The sequence below is a fragment of the Nannospalax galili genome, unplaced genomic scaffold (assembly GCF_000622305.1).
Source record: "Nannospalax galili isolate Female #2095 unplaced genomic scaffold, S.galili_v1.0 scaffold472, whole genome shotgun sequence".
Taxonomy (NCBI): domain Eukaryota; kingdom Metazoa; phylum Chordata; class Mammalia; order Rodentia; family Spalacidae; genus Nannospalax; species Nannospalax galili.
In genome coordinates, this window is record NW_008331487.1 from 359,944 (window position 1) to 384,829 (window position 24,886).

The 24,886-nt window shown below is 50.5% G+C and overlaps 1 protein-coding gene across 5 annotated transcripts in view; it reads left to right on the forward strand.

Moving 5' to 3' along the window:
- The window catches only part of St3gal1 (ST3 beta-galactoside alpha-2,3-sialyltransferase 1), an 84,906-nt gene that overhangs the window by 56,342 nt on the left and 3,678 nt on the right, over nucleotides 1-24,886 (forward strand). For 4 of the 5 annotated variants that reach the window (XM_029560319.1, XM_029560318.1, XM_008826455.3 and 1 more), the window contains 5 exons: nucleotides 16,239-17,120; nucleotides 18,768-18,964; nucleotides 20,141-20,320; nucleotides 21,977-22,022; nucleotides 23,342-23,461. In XM_029560319.1, coding sequence (XP_029416179.1) covers nucleotides 16,815-17,120; nucleotides 18,768-18,964; nucleotides 20,141-20,320; nucleotides 21,977-22,022; nucleotides 23,342-23,461 — 849 coding nt within the window. In that variant the 5' untranslated portion in view covers nucleotides 16,239-16,814. Of the gene's footprint in view, nucleotides 1-16,238; nucleotides 17,121-18,767; nucleotides 18,965-20,140; nucleotides 20,321-21,976; nucleotides 22,023-23,341; nucleotides 23,462-24,173 lie in introns of all 5 variants that reach the window. The other variant, XM_029560323.1, reaches the window with a different exon arrangement.

The window sequence follows — 24,886 nt, forward strand, 5'->3', positions numbered from 1 at the left end:
CATTTATTTTCTTGTGTCTTTGTTTTTTGGGTCCTTTGTATATTCTGGATATTAATCCTCTGTTGGATGTGTAGCTGGTGGAGATTGTCTCCCATTCAGCGGGTTTTCTCTTCCCTTCCTTGGTTGTTTCTTTTGCTGTACAGAAATCTTGTGATTTAATAAGCTTCCACTTACTGATTGTTGACCTTAGTGCCTGAGCAGCTGGTGCCTGATTTAGAAAGTCCTTTCCTACGCCTATATCTTGGAGGGTGCTGCCTATGTTTTCCTCTAGCAGTTTCAGAGTTTTGGGTTTTATATTGAGGTTGTTGATCCATTTGTAGTTGACTTTTGTGCAGGGTAAAAGATAAGGGTCAAGTTTCAATTTCCTGCAGGTGGAGATGCAGTTTTGCCAGCACCACTTGTTGAAGATGCTTAGAGATCACTTTTTCCAGCACCATTTGTTGAAGATGCTATCTTTCCTCCATTGTGTTCTTAGCACCTTTGTTGAAAATATCAGGGGGCTAAAATTGTGAGTACTGGGGTGGGGTTCGGGTCTTCAATAAGGTTCCATTGATCTATGTGTCTATTTTTGTGCCTATATCATGTTTTTTATGACTATAGCGCTGTAATGAGATCTGGTGTGGTTGATCCCCCCAGCAGTCCTAAGAGGGAAGTTTACAGCTCTTAGTGCCTACATTAAAAAATCAGAAAGAGCACATGTAAATGATTTAACAGTACAACTCAAAACTCTGGAAAGCCAAGAACAAACCAAGCCCAAACCTAATAGATGAGAAGAAATAACAAAACTCAGAGCAGAAATTAATGATTTTGGTAAGATGATCATTTTTATGATATTGAGTCTACCAATCCATTAACATGGTAGGTCTTTCCATCTCCTAGTGTCTTAATCTCTACACTTTGGCCATTTGTGACCTTTTGTGTTCCTAGTCCTAGACCAAATCCAAATCAATATTGTAAGGGGATACTTTAAAAATCGATACGCCATTAAATTTGAAAACCTAAAAGAAATGGATGAATTTCTAAAATCATGATCACCACCAAAGTTAAACCAAGGGGAGATCAACAGCCTGAACAGACACATAACAAATAAGGAAATTGAAACAGTAATACAAAGCCTCCCGACTAAAAAGCCCAGGCCCAGATGGAGACACAACAGAATTCTACCAGACAGTCAAAGAAAATCTACAACCAATACTGCTTAAATTATTCAAAAAGATAGAAACAGATTCCTTCTATGAAGGAATTCCCAAATTCCTTCTATGAAGCCAGTATCACTCTAAGTCCCAAACCAGGTAAAGATACAACCAAAAAGAAAGCTATAGACCCATATCCTTAATGAACATAGATGCAAAGATACTCAACAAAAGTGCTTGCAAACTACATACACACATCAAAAAGATCATCCACCATGATCAAGTCGGCTTCATTCCAGAGATGTGGGATGGTTCAACATTCATTAAGTCAACAAATGTAATAAAACATATAAAAGAACTTAAAGACAAAAACCACTTGGTCATCTCACTAGATGCAGAAAAGGCATTTGACAAAATCCAACATGCATTCATGTTGAAAGTCCTAGAAGGAATTGGTCTGGAGGGAACATACCTCAACACAATTAAAGCTATATACAACAAACCCATAGCCAGCATCATCCTAAATAGAGAAAAATTGAAACATCCCCATTGAAATCAGGAACCAGACAGGGCTGTCCACTATCTCCACTCCTTTTCAATAGAGTGCTTAAAACATTTGCAAGAGCAATAAGGTGAGAAGGAAATTAAAGGAGTACTAATTGGAAAAGAAGAGGTCAAACCATCCCTATTTGCAGATGATATATTATACAAACTTCCACTAGAAAACTGTTAGAATTTATTGATACTTTCAGTAAAGTGGCAGGATACAAAATCAACTTACAAAAATCAGTAGCCTTCCTATATACCAATAACAAGCAATCAGAAAAAGCACTTGAGGCACATACCTTTAATCCCAGCACTCAGGAGGCAGAGACAGGCAGATCTCTGTGAGATCCAGGCCAGCCTAGTCTCCATAAGAAGTTCTAGGCCAGCTGGGACTACAGGGAAACTGTATTTCAAAAAGACCAATGTATATATTTTATCCTTTGAGAGGTTAATATACATACAATGTGTTTTGGTCCAATTCACCCCCCCACTCCCCTCCTCCAATTCCTCCCAGGCCTTCCCCCATCCCTAGTGTTCCCCCTCCCAACTTCATGTCTCTCTTTTTTTTTTTTCTTAAAAATAATCCATTAGGTCTGATTATTGCTGCCTTTAATGTGCCTGAGTATGGGACTATCCACAGAGTAGGGGTAACCTACCAGGGTCAACACCCTCTAAAGAAAACTCATCCTCCCTCCCCTATCAACTATCAACTGCCAATCCCTCCTCAGCTAGAGGTGGAGCCTCCTGAGACCATCTCCCCTCCATGCTGGAATGTTGACTGGTTTGATCTTGAGCAGGTCTTATGCAGGCAGCCACAGCTGCTGTGAGTTCATGAGTACATTGGTCTAGTCATGTCCAGACAGCTTTCACCTGGGCCTCCCCAACCGCTAACTCTTACACTCTTTCCACCTCCTTGTCCTCAGTGTTCCCTGTGCCTTGGTATGATTCAGATGTCACATTTAGAGCTGAGCACTCCACCATCTCCTCTTCTCTGAGCTTTGACCAGTTGGGAGTTCAAAGAAGCTTCTCTGATGGGGATAAAAATAAGTATTTAGACAGCAGTTTGGTAGTATGGGTTCTGCCCTAGGGCCTATGACCTCCCCAGTCATGGATTCTTGGCCAGTTTTACAGCACCAGGCATGAGTTCTGACCTGTGGCACAGACCCTAAATCCCACCTGAAAGTGGTTTTACCCCACAGCATTCATGTCACTCTTGCACCAATGGGCACACCTGGTCAGGCTGGTTATGATTGTAGCTCCCAAGTTTCACTCAGGTAGGATCTTGCGGCCGTGGTATGGACTGGGATCAGATTCCAGGTTTATCAGGACCATGGAGCCTCTTGGACAGAGAGCAGCTCAGAGGAGGCACAGAGAGCAGGAGTCTGGGACTGCATTCTGGCTTATGACTGGGAACTAACCTGTCAAGCAGTAGGTGATTCCAGTTCCTGGAAGAAGACATGAGCCTCTGGATCAGGAACGAGGTCTTGCCACACAGTAGAAGAGCTATGCAGGGATACAGCAGGGACCTGGTGGACATAAGGGAACCCGAAAGCTATGTGTACAGTCTCTATATTCATAGAAAAAGCCAATGTACCCCGTAATTCATTCTTTCAAGGTTTGATTATTCCTTCCCTCAGTGTTTGAAATTTGATCTGAACTCCAGCATACAACATGCACATACACACACACACATACAGAGAGAGAGAGAGAGAGAGAGAGAGAGAGCTGAAGAATTCCCAATCCTGTTTTTTGGTTTTGTTTTGTTTTGTTTTGTTTTGTTTTGTTTTGCCTGTTAGTTTGTTCCTCGATGGAGGGAAGGATGGAGGTCAGGAAAGAGAAGATGACACGAATCTAAAGAGTCCCATCCTACACTCTACAGTCTCTTATTCTCCAAAACTTGGCCATTTGAGGCCTTCTGTGTGTAATGCACTCTGATGTACATGGAAACCTCACTGGTGAGAGTTGAGGGGTGCACTAGCCCTCTCTTTAGCCCTTATTCCACTATGTTCCATGAGCCTTAGTTGTAGAGATTCGACTGCAGATATGTCATCTAGTACTGGGCATCTCCCAGGTATATGTTCTCTGACCAGATGTGCAACTCTGCAGTAGCCTCCATCTGTTGCAAAAAGAAGCTTCTTTAATGAGTGTTGCATGGCATGTTTGTCACTCTAAGAAAGGTCTCTTCCACCCACAGCTCAGGGACCATTGCAGAAGAGCAGGTGGGAAGATTGTAAGAGCCAGGGCTGGTTCATGAATGAATGGGGTCAAGGCATCCAGGCCACTGGAGGCTTGCTCATGAGTGCCTGTGGCAGTGGTGACATCCAACTCGGGACCCATGTCAGCTCAATTAAACAAGGGCCCTAAGGGGAGTTGAGAAATAGGTGGCGGGTCATCACTAGATCGAGAACTATTTGAGACTGGTTGCTGCTGAATGAGGGAAGAGTACTTACATACCACCACTGGATAGGCTGACTAGACTCCAGTGGACACATTTACACTGAAGGACATTTGGGTACAAACTCCTGAATGAATAGGACTCAGCATGTATGGCAGAGTGCACAGGGTTTGGTGGGGGGATAGGGGGAGCATGGATGGGGGAAGCCATCTGGATGTGAGTGGGATATATTGTATGAAATTTTAAAAGCTCAATAAAATAATTTTTTAAAAAAGTCAAAAGAATGGAGCAAAAGGTAATGCCAAGAGTTGTCCCTGTTGGCTATGCCTCAGTTTACACAACCATTCAGTGTCCCTCCCTCCCATAGGTGGGCCCCTGTGCCCATGCTGGGGAGGATTGTGCACATACTGTAGATGAGACCTTTCAAAGGGCACCGGCTGGCTGGCTGAAAGCTGGGTAAGATGGGGGTTTCTGGCCCCAAACTGTGTTTCTGCCCTCCCACCCTCCAGCCCTGGTTTCTCCCTAAGAGCCAAGGAGAGCAGCCAGCCCTTTCCAGGTCCGCCTCTCAGCATCGGTGCTAGGAGATAAAAGGTCACTTTCGTGTTTTTAAGTGAATGGACCAGAACAGGAGGCTCTCAAAACTGCGCTCCCCACATGAGAGGCCCTTTGATGAGCAGCACAGAATGTGTCATCCAGCCCTCTCACCCCCTACACCCAGAATAGGCCTCAGAGGGTTGGGTGAGGACATCTGGATTGAACACCCACCTGCCTGGGTAGAGCTGGGTCCTTCCCATTGCGCCTCCTGCCATCCAACTCTCCTCCATACTCGCTTCCTCAGTTAGAGAGAGGATGAGTAGCATCTCTAGTCACTTTGAGAGGAGCAGCGCTAGGTGTGGGATCCCTCCCCCTGTCCACATGGACACCCTGGGGCTGTTGTGCCCTGTGAAGGGGCCTAGCACAAAACCAGCCAGTTCCAAGAAGCAGAGCCAGCATGAAGAGCTGGGACTGCAGCCATGCCATTTAGACAGCCTTTTAGCTCGACTCACAAAAATGTTCCATGCTGGGCCAAGTGACTTCCCCCTCTTGGCCTTCATTTTCCTCATCTGTCAAGTGGACACATGGACATTTTGAGTGGATGAGGAGAATAATGCTGTTGGAGCCCTGTGAGGGGCACAGAGCAAACGCACAAGGTAGTGGCTCATAGCAAGAAGAGAGAGGCAAGGTGAGGCCCTTTCAGAGGCCAAGGCCTACATTTTCTCATGAACTGCCAAGGTGTCGCACTGTTTCTGTTTTACATGTGAAGGGAAAGGTTGCAGGCCATGGCAGAGCTACAGCTGATGCCATGGTACTTTTGAAGTTTCTTCCTGAGTTCTCTCTCAGGTGAAGCCTGAGTCATGTAGTGGTTGATGAAGAGATATCTGCTACCACAGTGGGGTATAGGGGGCCCCTTAAGTACCAGCAGAGGGAGACTGCTATTGATCCAGTGTCCGGACCCCAGCATACAGTATTCATCACAGACAGGTGGCATGGTCTAGGAGTCACATCTGGTTTTGACTTACAGATTGCCACTTACAATGCCCTCCCTGTCTCCATGTCTCCCATACAAAAAGGGTAGTAGCTCTGAGTTGCAAGGCTGAAGTTCCTGGGAGCCACCACAGAGAGCGGTTACACACTAAGGACATGTTGGTCCCCATGTCAGCCTCCCTAGCCTGCATGGCTGTCTCCAGACTTCAGCATGGGTATGCATGGACAGACATCAACAGTCTCTCATAGCTATGACCCTTCTGTTCCCTGGACTACTCTAGACTCCAGAGAAGCATCATATAGTCCACTGGTTATCACTGGTCCCAGCTTACTGGTGCTGGGCCTGCCTACCTAGGCTGCCTGGCAGGATGCCTATATCCTGTCTTCACCCTTACTAGGGCTGTTCAGCCTCGGTTTCTGTTTGAGTCCTCTGCTCATAAGGTGCCAGTCCATACTGTCTACTCCAGCCCAGTGTCCCAGTCTTTCAAGAGGATTGTTCAACAGTCCCTTACCTAGGATGATGTCCCTCATTTTCTGGGTTTAGGAGGGACCACAATAGGCAGTGAGCTGTCAAGTGGAAGGGCGGCTCTTTCTGATGAGCTTCCATTCCCCTCAAGGGCTAGGAAGCTTCATCCGAGACCCCACTGCACCCAGGGACACCCTCCAGCCCTCCATGTCTAGGGTGGTTTTCATAGACACCTGCTGCTGAGTGTTGAACTCTGGCCCCCACTGGAGATGGTTCCAGCCCCTTCTGGGCCTTCTAATGCTCTTGTAATTAGCAGGAGTAAAATATTCCCATGGAAGTCAGGAGACTGTAGAGAAAGGACCTGCTTCAACCACATGTCAACTCTCTCCAGACAGCCAGGATGCCACCTCTCACCACAGGAGCACCTAGAAGCAGGGTCAGTGGGGTGGGGTGGAGGTTCCTAAGCAGTCTTTGCAACGTCTACATCAGGGTCACCCTTTCTTCTGGGGAAGGTGTGCCTGGGCATACAGACAACAGACGCCCTCAGGTTCCCACCTGTGCTCCTCACATCTCCTGCAGTTCGGACATCTTCAGACTCCACGTTCAGCACCCTTCCCTTCCGTCCACAGGCATAAGGAGATTTGTGGATTTAAATTCCTTTTGTGCAGCTGAGAATATGAAAATATAACCTGACGTCTCCTCACATGATGCTAATCCCAGTTAATCGGGCTTCTTGGGGCATGTCTCCAAACTGCATCCTGAACGTCCATCCCTGTCTCAAAGGAGTCTTTGTGTCCCTGCCCCCAGCAAGGAAACCAGAAAACGGTGCAGATGGGGAGTCAGGAGGGAGACTTGCAAGCACAGCCAAGGCGTCTTCCACCGGCCAGCTCCTCTTGGCTGTAGAAAGATGGATGAATGAAGGTGCAGGAAGGAACAGGGAACCTCAGGCCCCAAAGAAACAGAGCTCCTCTTGGGGTGTCCTAGTGTTGGGGACCCCTGTTGTGAAGTAGTAGTCTCTCCATGTCCGGACAGCCCATGGGCTCGGTTTTATATGCAGAAGACTCCTTTTCATCAGGGTACCTTCCCGGCATCTTCCTGACTCGTCTTTTGAAGTAGCCGCCACAGAAACATGACCTCCGGCTCTGGAAATGCCAGGTTTTCCTGTGTGATTTTTCTGGCAGTCTAGCAGCCTGGCAGGAGCCCACTTCCATATGTAAATAAGGCATCCCACAAAGTTCCTATCAGCTAAAGTTTTTACCACTACCCCCACGGTATAAAATGTCCTGGCTTTCTCTCAGTATTGGAGCTGGATCACTAGGACCTAGGAGCTGAAACACTGAGACTTGGAGCCGAGCTGAGTCACTGAATAAAGAGCTGTAACACGGGTTGAGCTGAGTCCTGTGTCTCACTGCCTACGATCCAGTCTCTCCGGGGGGCGATATCCTTCCGTCATCGACGGACGTCATCAGGGGACGCAGAGAAGCAGCGGAGAAGCAGAGAGCCAGCAACTCGGAGCAGAACCGCGGAGCCTGCCGCCTTTCCAGGTGTGCGCAGGGGACTTGCGCCACGCTAGCGCGAGACCTTCAGCACCTCAGCGGCGGACAGCGACGCGGTGCGGGACCAGACCCGCCGCCTCTCCAGGTGTGCGCAGGGGGCCGGCGCCACGAGATCCCTGCGTACCCCATACCTGGCGCCCAACATGGGGCTCAAACCCACGACCCTAAGATTAAGAGTCTCAGCTGAGTTATTCTGGGAGCAATTTTTTATCCAGTGTCCAGTTTCTCTACATTTAAAGCATTTTGAGTTGGACTGAGTTGTGGCTACATCCTAGGCCCCTTCTGTACTCCAGCCTTGTGTGCTACTGTGGTCCTGATCAGGCTCACACACTAGCTGTGACAGCCTTCACCCCAAGCCCACATTCCTGAATACTCTATGACTGGGCTCCATCCACTGCAGGCGTTCTGAAAGGCACCCTGTTTTCCATAACCTGGCCTAGCATCCCCATTGCCATGACCACATGCTGTTTGAGATGATCGTCTACCTTGTTTGCAACTCTTCCCAATTCAAACCAAGCCTCGCCTGTCCCCTCTGCCACTTGCTCCAAGAGCCTCCCTTCAGTCACCATTGATCAGCCACTTCTGAGCCATTTGGGCCCTTGGTGGGGCCTCCCTGGAGGTACAGTCCCCACTGAGCAGATTTAACACAGGAGCTATCTTGCTGCACCCTGGCCCCACCCCAGTCTGTGACTGCACTAACTAGAGTGAAGATGACCCACAACAGATGTATTCAGAAAAGTGCTGCAGGTGTCCAGGTGTCCCTGTATAACCAGGGGAGAGGTGAGAAAGTAAGGCATTGGGGGACGAACTCAGAAATCAGCCTTAGCTCTCTCTAACCTTGACCCTGAGCAAGCACCCTCAGTCACCATGTGTCATGAGAAGGCCAGCCTCTCAGAGCGTGACTTCCTCCTCTGCAGAGCAGGCTTACAGGTGGCTGCTGGGAGCTCCCCCCCCCACTTGTATTGGCTTCTTTTCTCATTGCTATGACAAAATATCTGACACAAACAGCTTATGGAAGAGCTTATTTGGGCTCACAGTTGGAGGGTACAGTCCATCATGACAGGGAGTGTGGCAACAGGGTAGTGAAGTGGCTGGTCAGGAAGCAGAGATTGATGAATGCTGGGCATCAGCTCATTTTCTCCTTTTTATTCAGTCTGGTAGTCTGACCTATGGGATGGTGCCACCTCTATTTATGGTGGATCTTCTCTAATCACTTAAACATTTCTGGAAAAACTCTTCTGTGATAAACTTTTTAAAATAACAGATTTTATTTTTATCTGTGTGTGGGTACCTGTGGAGGCCAGAAGAGGGTGTTATCCCCTGATGCTAGAGTTACAGGTAGTTGTGACCCATCCAACATGGGTACTGGGAACCAAACTCCAGTCCTTTGCAGTAAATGTCCTACTACTGAACTCTCTCCAGCCCACCCCCTGCCCTACCCTCCTTTTAAAGTTTTGTTACTTCCAAGGTAGTTCTAAATCCAATCACTTAGCAATGAAGATTAACCATCACACCAGGTATATTCACAAAAGCTGTTAAGTGGTGGCTCTGTCTGGGGTGGGCAGGTCAAGATAAAATGGGGAGTCAGTTGGATTGCCAGGGCAGGAACAAGGGGGACATGACCGCTAGCCTTCAGGTTTGGTTGGAGATGTTCTCAGATCCTATCTGCAGGAGAAGTGCTGAGCGTCCTGTCTTCAGAGCACAGCCACAATAGAATGCTCCTCACAGACCCAGCAAAGGTGGCAAAGGGAGAGAAGGGAGGACGTAGGGCCTCAGTATTTGGGGCACACACTTCTGCCTGGGAGCCTAAGGCCAGGAAACTTCAGGAGGCCTTCATAGACCCCAAGTCCACCTTCAGCTTGATCAGAAGGTTGAGGGGGAGGGTCTTGGAGTCCAGGACTCTGCAGCCCCGACCACTGAGGAAGGGCAGAAGAAAGGCCCTGCCCCTCTCTTCTGCCCACATTGATGTTATTGGCTAACTGCCTCCAGAACCCTCTAAGCAGAGGAAGCTGGGAAATACACTTTTGAGGTTCCTACACCCTGCATCATTGGCAGGCAGGCAGTATACACTCTGGAGGCAGGACCAAGCACCCACTGTAGTAGACAGTGACCAGCACTGGAGGCCAAGGCAGCAGGAAGCAGGACTTCCTCAAAGTCCCTGGCCACAAGCAGGATTGGTACGCAGCAGTGACACCATGGAGCAGACCATTTGAAGACAGACACCTCCCTAGTCCTTGGTTGAGCCATGCTTTGATTTTAATTGTAGGCTCATAGAGTTCTCCTGGAAGACTTCCAAACATCTTCAGTATCCAAGTGCCCTAGTGTGTGGTAGCCGAGGGCCAGCTTCAGGGAGAAGGCCAGTCACCCATCACCAGCAGCAGGAAGCCCTAAACGTCCTCAACTGCAGGCTATGGGCCATGCAGGAGTCAGGTCAGTCTCCCCAGCTGGGCTCCAGGCAGGAGCCTCTGACTCAGACTCACTGGGCCATGGGTTCTCGAAATAAGGGATTAAAGTAGAAGTCAAACAACTCTGCATGAGAACACAGTGGCCCCAGGGACTCTGCCCAGCAGACAGTCTGTTTCCAGGGCCTCCATCTTCTTGCTGGAACTTCTTGCTCAGCACAGAGAAGTGCCATAGACAGGAAAGGAAGGGATGGGGCATCTGGACATTGATTGTAAATCTTGAGAAAACACCATACATGATAAGGAAGACCCAGGTTCAAGATCATGATTCTTTTCCTCATTTTGTGAACTCAAAGGCTTGCCCCTGTGAGCCTCAATTTCATCATCTGTGTATTGGTGATGCAGATAACTCCTATTTATTGAGCAAGGTAGAAGCCAGGATTGCAAAGTACAAAGAACACTGCAATGAGAAGGTTGGCCCCAGCCATCCACTGAACCCCAAAAGTTATGAGAGTGGCAGTCTTTCCAGAGGGCAGAGTACCTGTGCTCTCAATCACAGGGTCGGGGAAATCCAGAGGATCAGGCTGGTAAAAAAATGGGAGCCACTATGGGGGAGCCCCCCTGGAGGCAGGCTGCTGGAAGCTCCCTGGATCAGCCCTGCAGCGACCACTCTTTACAGTTTGACTGTTGCAGCAGCCCCTGGATCTAGGTACTGCAACACACACACACACCATTATTAGACACCATGTTTTAGAACCCCTACCCCCAGGTCCTCAGAGGTTCTGGTCCCAGCAGCAGAAAACATTGAAGAGTCAGCTGCCAATGCCTAGAGGAACCGAGGCACCTGAACCTGGGAGGTCAGGATCTCCAGGGTCATACTGCCCCTGGCTTGTATTCTTTGATCCCTATTGTCATTTGGTCTTTTAAATACCCTTGCCCTTAAGATGGGCCAGCAGTCTGGTTGGATGTTTTACATAGGAAGCGTTCAGAACTCAAGGAAGAGGAACAGCCATGACCCCGTGTGGTGCATGCACTCTCTGCCTGGAACTGAGCTGGTGATATTTGTGCCAGCCATTCCTCCCTCACAGACCTGGAGGAGAACCATTCCAGTGTCAGGATTCAGGAAGCAAGGATCAGAGAGGTGAAGCGCCTGGCCCAGGACACACAGGAACTACTGTGGTGTATTGTTTCTGACCCTTTTTTTTTTGGCCAAGCTCCACCACCACACGTTCTTTCCCTAACCAGAGTAGGTGACTCCACGTGTCCAGTGATTGTGCTGGAGCTGGAGCGCAGTCTGGGAAAGGGTCTTTATTCTCTGGAGCAGATTCGAGACCCTCCAGTGGGCCAGGTCTTACTCTGTCCCTCTCTGTTCTACCACATGAAGCCAACACTAGCTGGGACCCAGAGTTCTGGGAAGGGTGTGCTTTCAGAGATCAGTAGGTTCCCAGCACTCAGACCTCAAAAAGGGTTGACTGGAAGTCACTGGGCCAAGTGTCCAGAGTTGTGTCACGAGAATATGTGACACAGGGAGGAAAGAGCTGCCTCTGAGCACCTTCTGGGTGGGGCAGTGGCTGCTGAGGTGCCCATTACTACTTTGCCCCTTCCTGGGAACTCACGCCTATAGAGAAGAGATATGCTGGGGCCTCTCTGTGCCCTAGTCACTGCTCAGAGTCTGCCAAGTTCTAGCACATAAAGGACACTAGCCCAGGTCCCAGCAACACAGAAAAAGGAAGGACGCTGTGTCTTCCACATCGGACTGTGTGTTAAGCCCTTTCTCCCACAGAGGACTGGCTTCAAAGCGAGAACTCCAAGCAGTAGCAGCCAAGACTTGAGGGATGAGGATTCCCAAGGGGAGGGAGATGAATGGGGTGAGGCTGATTTTCACTACCCACCTTCTGCACAAGGTGGAGGGCCAGGGGCAGCAGGGAGCCAAGGATAGAAAGATGGAGTATGTTTACCAGGCACTAGGACAAACTCTGCGAGACTGTGCCCAGAGCAAAGGAAGCCTCAGAGGAGCAGACTCACATCCTGAGCCTTTTTCCCCACTTGTAGACACTTGCTGATACCCAAGTTACCCAGGCCTTTTTTCATCTCTATGACAGAATACCTGATAGGGAGGTATTATTGAGGGAGGATGGATTTATTTGGGCTCATGGTTCAGGATATATTGGCCCTTCATGGCGGGGGAAGGCATGTTAGCCAGGGCGGCTCTGCCTATCACGGCAGGGGCTGATTAGCCTATCACATGTTGGTGATAGGGAAGCAAGGTTCAAGGTAGAGGCAGTAGACACCGCACCGTGTCATCCAACCATCAAGAATGGACTTTAACTGTGATGGTGGGTGGGTGGCACATACCTGTCATCCCAGCACTCAGGAGGTGGGATTATTGAGGAGTTAGAGGCCAGCCTGGGCTACATGAGACCCTGCCTCAAAAAAAAAAAAGCAACTATGTTGAACAGTTGCTGGGATAAAGACTAGAGCTGGAGATACTCACCAGAGAATTAGAAGTCCTGGAAAACAGCCGAATGGATGTTTTATAACTAAGAGGCATAAGTAAGAACTGGTACAGCAGAAGTGAGTGAGCAAGGCAGTCCATCTCAAGTTTGGAAGAGAACACCACATCAAACCCAAGGAAACGAAGGAAAGAGCATAGAGGGGGCAGGTATTGATGGGTCACTGGGACTGGCCTGGATTGCATGGAAAGTCCCAGTAGGGATGCAGAAGCTAGTGCTGGCTTTGCCTCATCTTGCTGTGCAACCGCAGAGAAGCCCCTTCCCTCTCTGGACAAGTTTCTTATCTCAGCATGGTGATCCCTTCCTTGTCCAGCCAGCCTCAGCCCCCATCAGTAGTCAAGGCCTTTCTGTTAGAACATTGGTGTGGCTGGCAGCCTTCCCTGGCTCACTAGGCATCTCCTTAGCAGCCACGGGTCATGCACAGAACAGGAGGGACCCAGCCTGGAGTTACTCTGCCAGGGCCTTATTGAACATGGGAAGCCCTGGCCGAAGGTGTGCTGGGACGTCAGGAGCTTCAGGCAGTTCTCCGAGCCTCATGATTATCCCCAACTCTCTGTTGGTGGCGGGGGCGGGGGAGTTGGCCTCCATCAGCACCCTACTTAAGGAACCTTTGCTTTCCAGTCTTCAAAAGGGCACCATTTGTCACCATACTGCTGGAGGCCTTGCTGGCCAGTTGCAGGAACACTCTCCCTGCCTCTTCTAGCATTCCAGAGCCTGGCATGGCATTCCTGCCACCCTATAGAGGAAGACAGAGCTGGCTCTCACCCTTCCTCCTCCTTGGTTTCAGGGGCATGGCCTCCCCCTGAGCACTTGGCACACAGACATCTTTGACTTCTGGCATCTTGGCTGCTGCTCTGTTTCTGGGAGCCAGGACCAACGTTCCAAGCGGCCTCTCCTTGAACACAGAGAAGTCACAAAGTCCTTACCCCCCTGGGGCCAGGGAAGGGTGGAGGGAAGGATTGCCTTCCAACTGAAGCCTTGCCTGGGGCTTTCCAAAGCCAGAACTCTCTTGTAGTATCAAGTGAGGGCCTGGCCTGGGCCTTCAGAGATGTGGCTACAGATGCCTGGGGAAGTAGAGAGAGGAGGTAGGGTCCCACCATTCCAGCTCTCACTAAACCTGACATTGGCCTAGAGACTGACTATCTCCCACATGGAGCTGGGACACCATGGGGGACCTAGCCTCTCACAGCCTTTGATCCACAGTCCACAGTCACATCAGACCCTTCCCATCAGAAAGAAAAGCAAAGTAGAGCAGGTCACCCCCAGCAAGCACATCACTCAGAAAAATCAGGCTTGACCCAGGCTTCTGTAACCAGCCCCCGCTCTTCATGTACCTGCATAGCACTGACACCCTCTCCCTCTGCTCGCCTCCATGCTGTCTCTTAACCAGGCCATCTTTCTCCCAAAGGCCCTTGGCTGTGGTTGCCTCAGAAGCACTCACCTAGATCCTTCCCATGTATCCCAGTCACCTGGTCCAGTGGCTGGAACAGCAAATAGGTATCAAGTTAATTGGACAGGCCTTGATAGAATGCTATCCTAAAACCTGGACAGAACATTGCCAGCCCCACTAGCAGTTGAAGGAGTATCTCAGAGAAGCTAGGCTACTTATTCATAGTCACACAGCTAATGAATGGTGGCCTAGAAAGGCTGCAAACATCCTTAGTCTGTACACCCTCACTGAGGGCTTTCTGAGTCGCTAGTCCTTTCCTGTCCCTGCTTTTCCACATTCCTCTGTCCACAGGATCTCCTCTGAGCACCAAGGTAACAACGTCAGATCCATTGTGAAAACAACTTCTGTTCTCATGGAGCACAGTCCAGGGAGGAGGGATGCATAGACTTTGACTAGAGAGTTCCGGAGTCATGCAGGTGTGGGCGGCCTCCTCTAGAGCCAGCACCAGCTGAGCCCTGAAGGAGAAAACCACCAGGGCAGGGTAGGATGTACTTTCTGGTCAGTGAGGGTGGGCCTGGACAGAACCCACAGGCAGGAATAACTATGGAGTGTGGATCAGTCCTCTTGCTGCGTGTTACAGATAATCTGCTTACACAGTAAAGGGATTATTCTCTCCAGTAGCTGAACAAGGTGCAGAGCTGCCTTCGGGAGTGGCTGAGTCTCCTTCAGCTCTGACCTCTTCCATACATGCTAGCACAATGGTCTGTGTGGCCCTGACCTCTGAGTCTACACAGCAAGCCTGGCAGAGCAAAGGAAAGTGTCTTGTGTTCTTATCAAAGCTCGGGTTTCACTCTGGGTGAGTTAGGACATATGGCAACTCCAGATGTGGTGTGTGGGATAGTTCTGAGCTGGGTATTCTTTGGTAGGAGATAGCCCCATTTCACGGTATTGCTGCAGCTGTCATATACTGATGAGAAAGGTATCAGAAGTCAGGTGTATGGTGGGGCACACTTGTAATCCCAGCACTTGAAACCTGAGGCAGGAGAATTGTCATGAGACGGAAGCCAACCTGGGCTATACAGTGAGGCGGTGTCTCAAACCAAACACAGAAAACTGAACAAAGACAGATGTGAATTCCTCAGGAGAGCCCCGCCTTTTGTTCCTAACTGTTCCAGATGTATGTGATTGGAGGTCTGGGCATTTGAGTTGGCTCCAGCCCCCACCCCACCCAGCCCAACCCTAGATGAGTCATTTGACCTCTGAGTCTGCTTCCTCCAGGATAAAGGGGAATATGGTCTCACACTGGTGGGAAACGTGGATTATCTCAGGAGACACCCTGTATGATTAAATCATTATGTTGGTACTTTGTGGATTATCAAAGATATGCATTCATTTGAATATTGAAAAAGATAAATTTGATCAGTTGCATAAGAAAAGCCCAGCACACAACATCTTATCTTCAGAACATTCTGTAAGTTATGATCAATCCCACTGCAAAGAAGCAGCTATTGAGGGCTGAGAGGGCTGGATAACTTTTTCTTTTTTCTAAAAATATTTTATTTATTATTTTTATCTTATGTGTATGAGTGTATTGCCTGTATGTGTGTAAGTGCACCCATGTTGTACAATGCCCTCAGAGGTCAGAAGAAGCCATCAGATCACCTGGAACTGGAGTTACAGACAATTTGTTAGCTGCCATGTGAGTGCTGGGAATTGAATTTGGACCCTCTGCAAGACCAGTCAGTGCTCTTAACCACTGAGCCATCTCTCCAGCCTTTGAACAACTTTTTGAAGACCATACACAAACAATGGTCAACCAGAATTTGAACATAGTCATGGAAAGCCTGTCTCCAACTGAGGCTAAGTGGTGAGGCTTGAAGGCCATGGTAGCTAGCCTTCACACACTCTGAGTGTGACATTTTTGTTATTATTCCTATTGTTTTGCTGCAATTCAGAATCCTTGAGAGAAGAAAAGAAAGGTTGGGATATTCACCCTTTGTGGTCCTACTTCTACGACACTGTACATTACACACACACACACACACACACACACACACACACACACACAAATATACCTCCCCTGGTGCAAAATGTTGTTTCAGGTTCTGTCTGTTAAAGATGCAGATGGGCTCCTTCTGTGCCCCTAAGCCACCCCTGCAGGGAGACAGAAATATCACTCTGTGCAGGTGGCCACCTCCTGGTGGTAGATGAACTCAGGTAGCCCCTGCAGCAATGTGGTAGAGGTGTGGGGAGAAACGACTTTATAGCAAGGTCACTGAATTTCATCTTTCTTTCTTCCTCCTTTTTACACAGATGATAGGTAACCTCTGCACTTTCCTGGCTTCCTGAAGATGCCGTTTACCCTGTCCTCAATCTCTGGGGACAGCCTGAAAGAGACAAAGCTCTAGTTAAGAATTGTCCACGCAGCATCCCTAGATCCTGTACCTTTCCCTAGCTTCTCCTGAGTCTCCACCCCTGGTTGTCCCCAGACCTTCCAAGGATTACCTAACTACTCCTGATGCCCTTTGAGTGGAAGAGGACATCACTGTTCTAAGGCTTCATTGACGTGCCATCAAGTCACATTCTCGACTTTGCTCAGGGTTGCCGAAAAGGTAGACCACGATAATTACCAAAAGGTAAACTACAGAGCCAAGACAACTCACCACAGGCAGACCTCGGGTACCACATAGGGATGCCCAGAACACAGGCCTGGAACGCTTCTCCGAGGGGTAAAGTTGGCCACAGCTGTCCTTGAGGTCTCCCTGCAGATCCCCAGCCCCTCTGCCAGCACTTGCATCTCTGGGATTTCCCTCGTGTTTCCTCTGGACTCTAGGTAGGATCTCTTCTCATCTACCCTCCTGTCTGCGGAGGTCCCAGCAGAGAGCAGAGATGGTGAACTTGAGGAAGAAGATTGTCAAGTGGCTCACCTTCCTCCTGCTCTTTGTCTTCCTCACCTCCTGCTTCCTGAACTACTCCAACAGCGGTGTGCCCATCACCTGGTTCCCCAAGCAGATGGTCCTGGAGCTCTCAGAGAACTTCCAGAAGCTCATCAAACAACGGCCGTGCACTTGCACACACTGCATCAGCCAGAGCAAAGTCTCATCCTGGTTCGACCAGCGATTCAACCAGACCATGCAACCGCTGCTGACTGCCAGCAATGCCATGATGGAGGAAGACACGTACCAGTGGTGGCTGGTGAGCAGAGCGGGGGCTGCTAGCGGGGAGAGGGGGCATCCCAGAGACAAATGCTGGGTCTGGGGGTTGCAGGGCCCCACCAGGCATCAGGCAGCATTTAGAGTATCGTTTGTTCATTTATCTGTTCACTCAATGACTATTTATTGAGAATCTACTACATGTAAGTCAAAGAAAGCCCCACTGTTTCATTCTCCTGTGGCACCTGGTACCTTAAGACACAGGAACATGATCACACCTTACAGGGTTGGTTCCTTCTGGGATCTCTGAGGGACACCTCACCCCACGTCTCTCTTCAGTTTCTGTGGCTGCTGAAAGCCTTTGGCACTCTGACCCGTGCCTCCAGCACCTCAGTCTGTGGCCCCACCCCCTGTGGTTTATCTGTGTCTCCGGCATCTTACAGTCTCCTCTCCTGGGAAGGGCATGTATCTGTGGCTCTCAGGCACACCCCGAGTCCAAGCTGGTCTCACCTGCTGCAGGTGGCAAACCTAGAAACATTCTCATGAGATTTTATTCTGTCTGGTGATGCAGATGAGGACCCAGCTGGTCTAGAAACATTCTCATGAGATTTTATTCTGTCTGGTGATGCAGATGAGGACTGCAATAAATATGGCAGTTCCAGGGATTCATTCTAGAATGCTCAGACCCCCTATGTACAGTGCTATAGTGCTTGTTCTTTACGTCTCCTCCTATACTAAGTCCCTTCTAGAAGACTCAAACAGTAGGTGCATGTTTGAAACAGATCATCTTTTCTTTGCATTGTTTCCTGTTTGTGGTTGGTTAAATCTGCCAGCGCAGAAACAGAGCACAGGAAGGTGGCTTGGGTAGAAGACCACCTGAAGATTGTGATCCTGAGAAATGTGTGGGGGCTGGCCTCTGGAAGTGGGATCTTCCTGGAGGGCTCTACAGGGGCTAGACTTGAGCCGAGACCCAAAGGCAGAGACAGCACTGGCCATGGAAAGATCCGGAGACAGTGCTACAGGTTCTGGGACAGTGTGTGCAAGTGGCACAGCTCTTTAGGCTGTGGTGCCATGAGTGAGGAAGTAGAGGAGGGGGTCCCAGAGAGGACACAGCCTTCATTGAGGAGTGTGGGATATGCCCTAAGGTCAGCACAAAGGCTCTATATGTTTCTCACCAGAGAGAGCACTACTAGGAGGGAGAAGAGCTTAGAAGGACAACAGCCACATGCCAAGGGTAGGGGTGGGAGGTCCTGGGAAACCAGGTGTAGAAAGATCAGAGCTGGACTGAGGAGTCTGGGATATGCCCTAAGGTCAGCACAAAGGCTCTATATATTTCTCACCAGAGAGAGCACTACTAGGAGGGAGAAGAGCTTGGAAGGACAACAGCCACATGCCAGGGGTAGGGGTGGGAGGTCCTGGGAAACCAGGTGTAGAAAGATCAGAGCTGGACTCACTGCTGCTTCCCACACACCTAAGGCAGATCACTCAAAGTCCTGGGCTCATACATAGTAGGTGTGCGAGTACAAAGTAAGTGCATGAGCTTTCCTCCTGTCTCCAATGTAGGGACCAGGTTGTGTCTAGCCACCTCTGTCTTCACAACTAGTAACTGAGTTTAGTGGCCAGTGAGCCAACCCACTCAGCTAGAGGTAGTGGAGACAAGCTGACTTGTTTCCTCTCTGCTCTGCCCCAGAGGCTCCAGAGGGAGAGGAAACCCAACAACTTGAGCGACATCGTCAAGGAACTGTTTAGCTTGGTGCCTGGGAACGTGGACCCTGTGCTGGACAAGAGGTCGGTGGGCTGCCGGCGCTGTGCTGTCGTGGGCAACTCAGGCAACCTGCGGGCATCCTCGTATGGGTCTGACATAGACAGCCATGACTTTGTGCTGAGGTAAGCGCCCGACCCTCAGCCTAAGCCTACCTACCTCCTGAGCCCAGGGGACCTCAGAGCTATATTAAAGCATCACCTTGGCTCAGCTCAGAAGGTCGAGGTTCCGGGCCTGGGGCCCCCACATGACCTACCTCTGGACCTCAATTTCCCCACCTTATTTTGAGATGGCATCCAGAAAAGAAACCTTTCCTGCGGGGGGGAGAGGGGGGTTCTCTAGTGGGCCCAAGGCTTAGCACCTAAGGCCTGATAAGAGGGCCAGATTGATTGGAAGCCTCTGGTTCAGTGCTTTGAATTCACTCTTAGCTTACAATCGAGGCTGTGACAAAACCAGGTGCTCTTTTTTTTTTCGGCCTTTTTGAGACAGGGCCTCCCTGTAGCCCCAACTGTCACTATGTAGACCAGGCTGACCTTGAACTCACAGAGATCCGCCTGCCTCTGTCTCCTGAGTGCTGGGATTAAAGGCCACCACGCCTGGCTAGAACCAGGTGCTTTTAATGTCAAGTGTGTGTCCTCTGTCCCCAGGTGGAACAGACACTCCAGAAAGAGGGGCCTCCCTTCTGGGTAAAGAGCATGAGCAGAGGTGGGACTTCTTAATGTCCCCCGGATGCCTTCTAGACCCGCCCTATTTCTGTGTCTCTGGCTTCATGTCCATAGTTCTGTCTCTGACTCTTAGAATCTAGGTTCTGGTTCAGGGTGAGGCAGACCTGAGTTCAAAGCTACAGCTTGGTAGACAGTTTGTCTGCACACTGAACCATAAAAAGGATGCACCTACCAGGTTAGTGTTGACAAGTGATCAGTGATGGGGCGGCTAGAGTTAATTGCTTTCAGAAAAGAGCAAAACCAAAAGCCTTGGCCTCTGTTTTGCAGTACTAGGGATGGAACTTGCTTGGCCTTGCATATGCTAGGCAAGCACTCTACCTCTGAGCTACCTCTACCCTCTACTAACTTTCCATTTTGAGACAAAGTCTTGCTGAGTTTCTCAAACTGGCCTTGAACTTGCCATCCTGCCTCAGCCTCCTGAGTACCTGGGGTATCAGACATGCGCCTCCATCATTCCTGTTGTACACAAACGGAAACTGACACATAGGGAACGAAGGTGCTCACCTGACATCACCACGTGAGTGACTCTCGAGCTCCCCAGCCCTTGCCGCATGCCCTGTTTCTCTTTCCTTCCAGGATGAACAGAGCACCCACAGTGGGCTTTGAGGCAGACGTTGGGAGCAGGACCACCCACCATCTGGTATATCCTGAGAGCTTCCGGGAGCTGGGGGAGAATGTCAACATGGTCCTGGTCCCCTTCAAGACCACCGACCTGCAGTGGGTGATCAGTGCCACCACCACGGGCACCATCACACAGTGAGTCCCTCCAGGGTCCAGCCCACACCGACTTGTCCGCTCCTGTGGCTCACTCCTGCTAGGCTGTCCCTCAGGGTTCCCCTTCCTGAGAACATGTTTATCCTAGTTGCTTTCTATTGCTGTGATAAAAACACTGACTAAAACCAACCTGGGGAGGAAAGGGTTCATTTTGTCTTACATTTCACAGGTCACACTTCATCACTGAGGGAAGTCGGGGAAGTAACTCAGGACAGGAACCTGGAGACAGGAACTGAAACACAGACCATGGAGGAACTCTGCTTACTGGCTTGTTCCCCTGATTTATGCCCAGCCTGCTTTCTTATGTAACACAGGACCACCTTCCCAGGGTTGGTACCACCCACAGTGGGCTGGGCCCTCCCATATTACTCAACAGTTAAGAAAATACCACATAGACATGGCCACATGTCAATCCAATGGAAGAAATTCCTCAATTGAAGTTCCCTCCACCCAGGTGTGTCAAGTTGATAACTGAAGCTGTCCAAGTCACCATGCTTCCTGGATACACATATGGCCATCTCTTCCCACCACCTCTCCAGTTGGTCCTATGCTTACTGGTCCCTTCACCTCCCAGCACTCCTACAAGACCACAAACTTTGTGGTTCTCCTGCTAAGGACTCCCAAGTGCACCTCCATGGTTTACTCCCCACAATTCCCTGTAATCTGGTGGGGGAACCCCTAGAAAGGACTCGGCACATGGTAGCTCAATGTTGACCCTCAATGGTGGGAGTGCTTTGCTGTAAAATTGCAGTGTGGGCCAGGCAGGGGCCACTGAGCACATACTTTGTCAGTAAGTCACCATCAACTCACCAATGCTAGGGCTGCTGTCTGCTCCCCAGGCACAGCGCCTATCGTTTGGAACTCACCATTGCATGTGTCCTCACAATGGTTCTCATTACTTCTGTCCTCCAGGGAGCAACCAAGCCTGGGCCAAACCACTCACCCAACACTGAACTTGACCCAGAGCCCATGTAACCATCTGGGTCCAATTTCTCAGTCCCTGACTTTTCCCAAAAACAGTACCTTCCAATTCCAGATGTCCACATGTTGCTTGGTTCTTGCCCAGGTCTCCCAAGAGCAGTACCAGAGACAGGATTTGAGGTTCCAGGAACTGTGTGGGGCTGTGCCTCCAGGGAACAGGGCATGAGGGAAGAGCTGGGCAGGAGGAGGGGCCCAGCCGCTGGCTTAGGGCATTCTAGCTCTGGCTGCACAGCTCGCTCAGGAGCCTGACTTGCACTAGTTTTTACACTTTAATGCTGAGACCCATGACCTCTTGCATGAACCTGAAACAACCATAGGTCACTCCTGTCCGCACCCCAACATCACCCTGAGCCCCCCAGTAGGCACTGGAAGACATGGCATCTCTGCTGCCTCTAAAGGCCTTGCTTACAAGACCCCATTCTGACACATGCAACCATGGAATGGAGTCAGCCAAGGTCGCCCCCTAGTGGCCATGGGGCTCTGAAAGGAGGAACTGGTCTGGGGCAAGAAGTTGGCTTTGAGAGAGTGGAGTTGGGGGTCAGGAGGGTCCTCCCCACCCTTGCCCTTCTGGCTCTGTGTCACTCCAGAGGGTCCCTGGAGCTGCTGGTGCCGACGTGGCCCCTCTCCGCGTTAATCATCTTTTCTTTCCCTAACCAGCACCTACGTCCCTGTGCCCCCGAAGATCAAAGTGAAACAGGAGAAGGTGAGTGGTGGCTCGAGACCCTCTACCTCTGCACTGGTTTCTTTTCCAAGACTTGACACCGTGATGGAGCAAGGCCCTGGGATGGTGCAGGCACTGGCCCCAGTTAACTTCACTGCTAAGGACAGGTCCTCAAAGTGAGTCCCCAGACCAGCAGCAGCACTTAGGAACTTCCAGAGACCTGAATCCTCAGAGGCACCCAGACCTTCTAGGGTGGTGCCCAGCCAGCTCTCACAGGCTCTCAGTGTTGGGGGGCTGTGGGGGGCGACAGTGTAGGCTGTGGTTTGAGCATTGTTTCTGGGTGTGGGGAGCTTCTCAAAGCCAGACTTACTTCAGTTTCTCCATGCTTCCATCCTCCCTTCTGGGCTCCTAGGAGTACTGCACTGGCCCGGACAAGGGCAAAGGCAGGAAAGTGAGTGAAATACCCAGTGCACTGGCCCTTTGCATACACTGTCGTACTTCAGGAGGCTCAGAGAGACCAATAACTTGTCCTGGGACACACAGCTAGATCCTGCTAGGGCTAGAGTGAAGTTTCCCTGTGCCTGCAGCACCCTGCCCTTGGCCTTGGGCTTCACAGCCCCAGAAAGAAGCCATGGGTGTCTCTATTGGGTGGGACTCCTAAGACCCCGATCCTTGGAAGCAAGGCTGAGGTGAAGAGCTGTCCAGAGGGGAATCCCCCCTCCCAGCCCCTGCTTAGGAGAGGTAGAGGGCTGCCTGGGCGTACACTCCCACTGCTCCTCAAGAAGCCCTCTTCATTGACTTCAGCTTAGCTGTGACGGATGAGGCCAAGGCCAAGCCTGACCTGGGGAGCCCTCCCAGATAGCTACTACTGGCTGTGTGACACTGAGCACATTGCTTAGCCTCTCTGAGCCTCAGTGTCTTCATGCATAACAAGAGAAGAAAGCCATATATGTAGGGTGACCTTAAGGATCTGAGTTGATTCCAGCCAATGCCAGGCAAAGCAGATGGCCCAAGGTATGTTTTCATGCAGTGTGACACTGTCCCCATCCTCTAACACTGCTTCCTGGAGCACTTCGGCGCCTTGGGTTTCACTCTCTGGTATCCTAGGGTCACTGTTCCCACTAGTATGCCCCTGATGCTATGTGGCTGTTCTGTGCTTCTGTGCTGTTTCTTGCCTCTAGGGCCCACCTCTCAGTGATGCAGAATGGTGTCCATGGTCCCTCCAGCACTAAGCCCATGAGTGCAAGGGTGCCTGTCAGAGCCCTTTGTGGCTGTGTCCCCATGGCCACAGCAGTGTGGTACCCACTAGGTGCTCTGTATCCTTGGCCAGCCACACTGACCCAGGTCCATCCTCCCTGCAGATCCTGATCTACCACCCAGCCTTCATCAAGTATGTCTTTGACAACTGGCTCCAAGGCCATGGGCGGTACCCGTCCACTGGCATCCTCTCGGTCATCTTCTCCATGCACGTCTGTGATGAGGTATGCCAGCCCACCCTCCTGCCAGCTGTAGGGATGAGGGCCACCACTCCCTGTTTCCAGAGGAGTGGGCAGAGGGCATATTCCATCCATGTCTTTGTCTGTGGCTCCAACGCCTGCCTGACCTAGCACGTTGAAGAGTGACAACACTCTGAAAATGCTTTCAGGAACAGGAGTTCTAGAACATTTTGTGTGGGACAGTGGGTGGCAAAGCTGAGATTAGAAGTGGGTTCTAACAGGGAAAGCTGTCTGTAGCCACAGTTATCACCCCCGGTTGTTTGTTAGAGCTACTTGAGGAGCTACATTTAACACTTGGACGACATTCTAGAATGTCGTCTTCATTAGAATTTCTGGGATTCCAGGCAGGCCCCCAGGGATTCCACTGCCTACCAAGAAAGAACCAGGGACCATACCAGCTGTTGCCAGGCTCAGAGTGGTTTCTACCCTGGGCAGAGGAGCACCCACCTCCAGCAGCCCTTCCTTTCTGGTCGTGTTTCCAGCGAATGGAGCACTCACGTGCCCCTTCTTGTCACATCCAGCCCATCTAGCCCTATACTTCCTTTCTCTTGATTGGAACCCCAGGAAGAGGCCAAGGGGCTGCAAAGCAGCCTTATATCTCCCCAGTTCCAAGGGCTTCCTCTGCTCCCCACTCCTCCAGCCACTGGTAACAGACCCCTTGGCTTCTGCCTCAGATGTTGCTCCCATGTCTCACCAGCAAACCCCTGCTCCGAGGCAGGCCTGTATGCCTGCAGGCATTTGCTGAGACACTGCCATTGCCATGGAGCTGCTCCCTGTCCTGCTCTGTCTCCCGAAGTTCCAGGCTGTTCTCCAAACCCAGGTGTCACCTTCCTGGAAGAAACTGCATCCACCTTGGGTCCCTGGGTGTCCTGGGAACCCTTAATTCAGCCCTCATCCCTCCAAGGGGCAGTCTGTCTATGATTGCCATAAGTTGGAAGAGTTGAGTCCTGACACATGCATCCCTGATGTCCCTGGCATCCTCCAGGTGGCAGCTAATGAAAGTAGATCTGCCTGCATTTTGACTTGTCCAGCAAGATGCTAGGCACAGAATAAGTGGCCATCTGTGTTTGTCATGTGTGTGAGGGCCCCAGCTCCTGGCCTCTACCTGGACCACATAAATGTTGACCTCAGAATGAAGGGACTGGAAGCTGCCAGCTGCCTCCTGTGGTCATGCGTCTTGGCCTCCTAAGTGATCTGACTTGCAGGGGTCAGCTTTGGAAGAGGGGCTGTTTGCCTGTCTCCCAAGTGTGCTCGCCACTCCCCATCTCCTCTCCTGCCAGGACTCCATCTGGACTGCCAAGGGAGGCCCAGCCCCCTCAGGACCACTCACCTGAAGTTACCCCAAGGTGCTTTGGGAATAGAGTTGAACTGGAGCCCTACTTGCTCTCTCAATCTCACCTTGACTCTGCC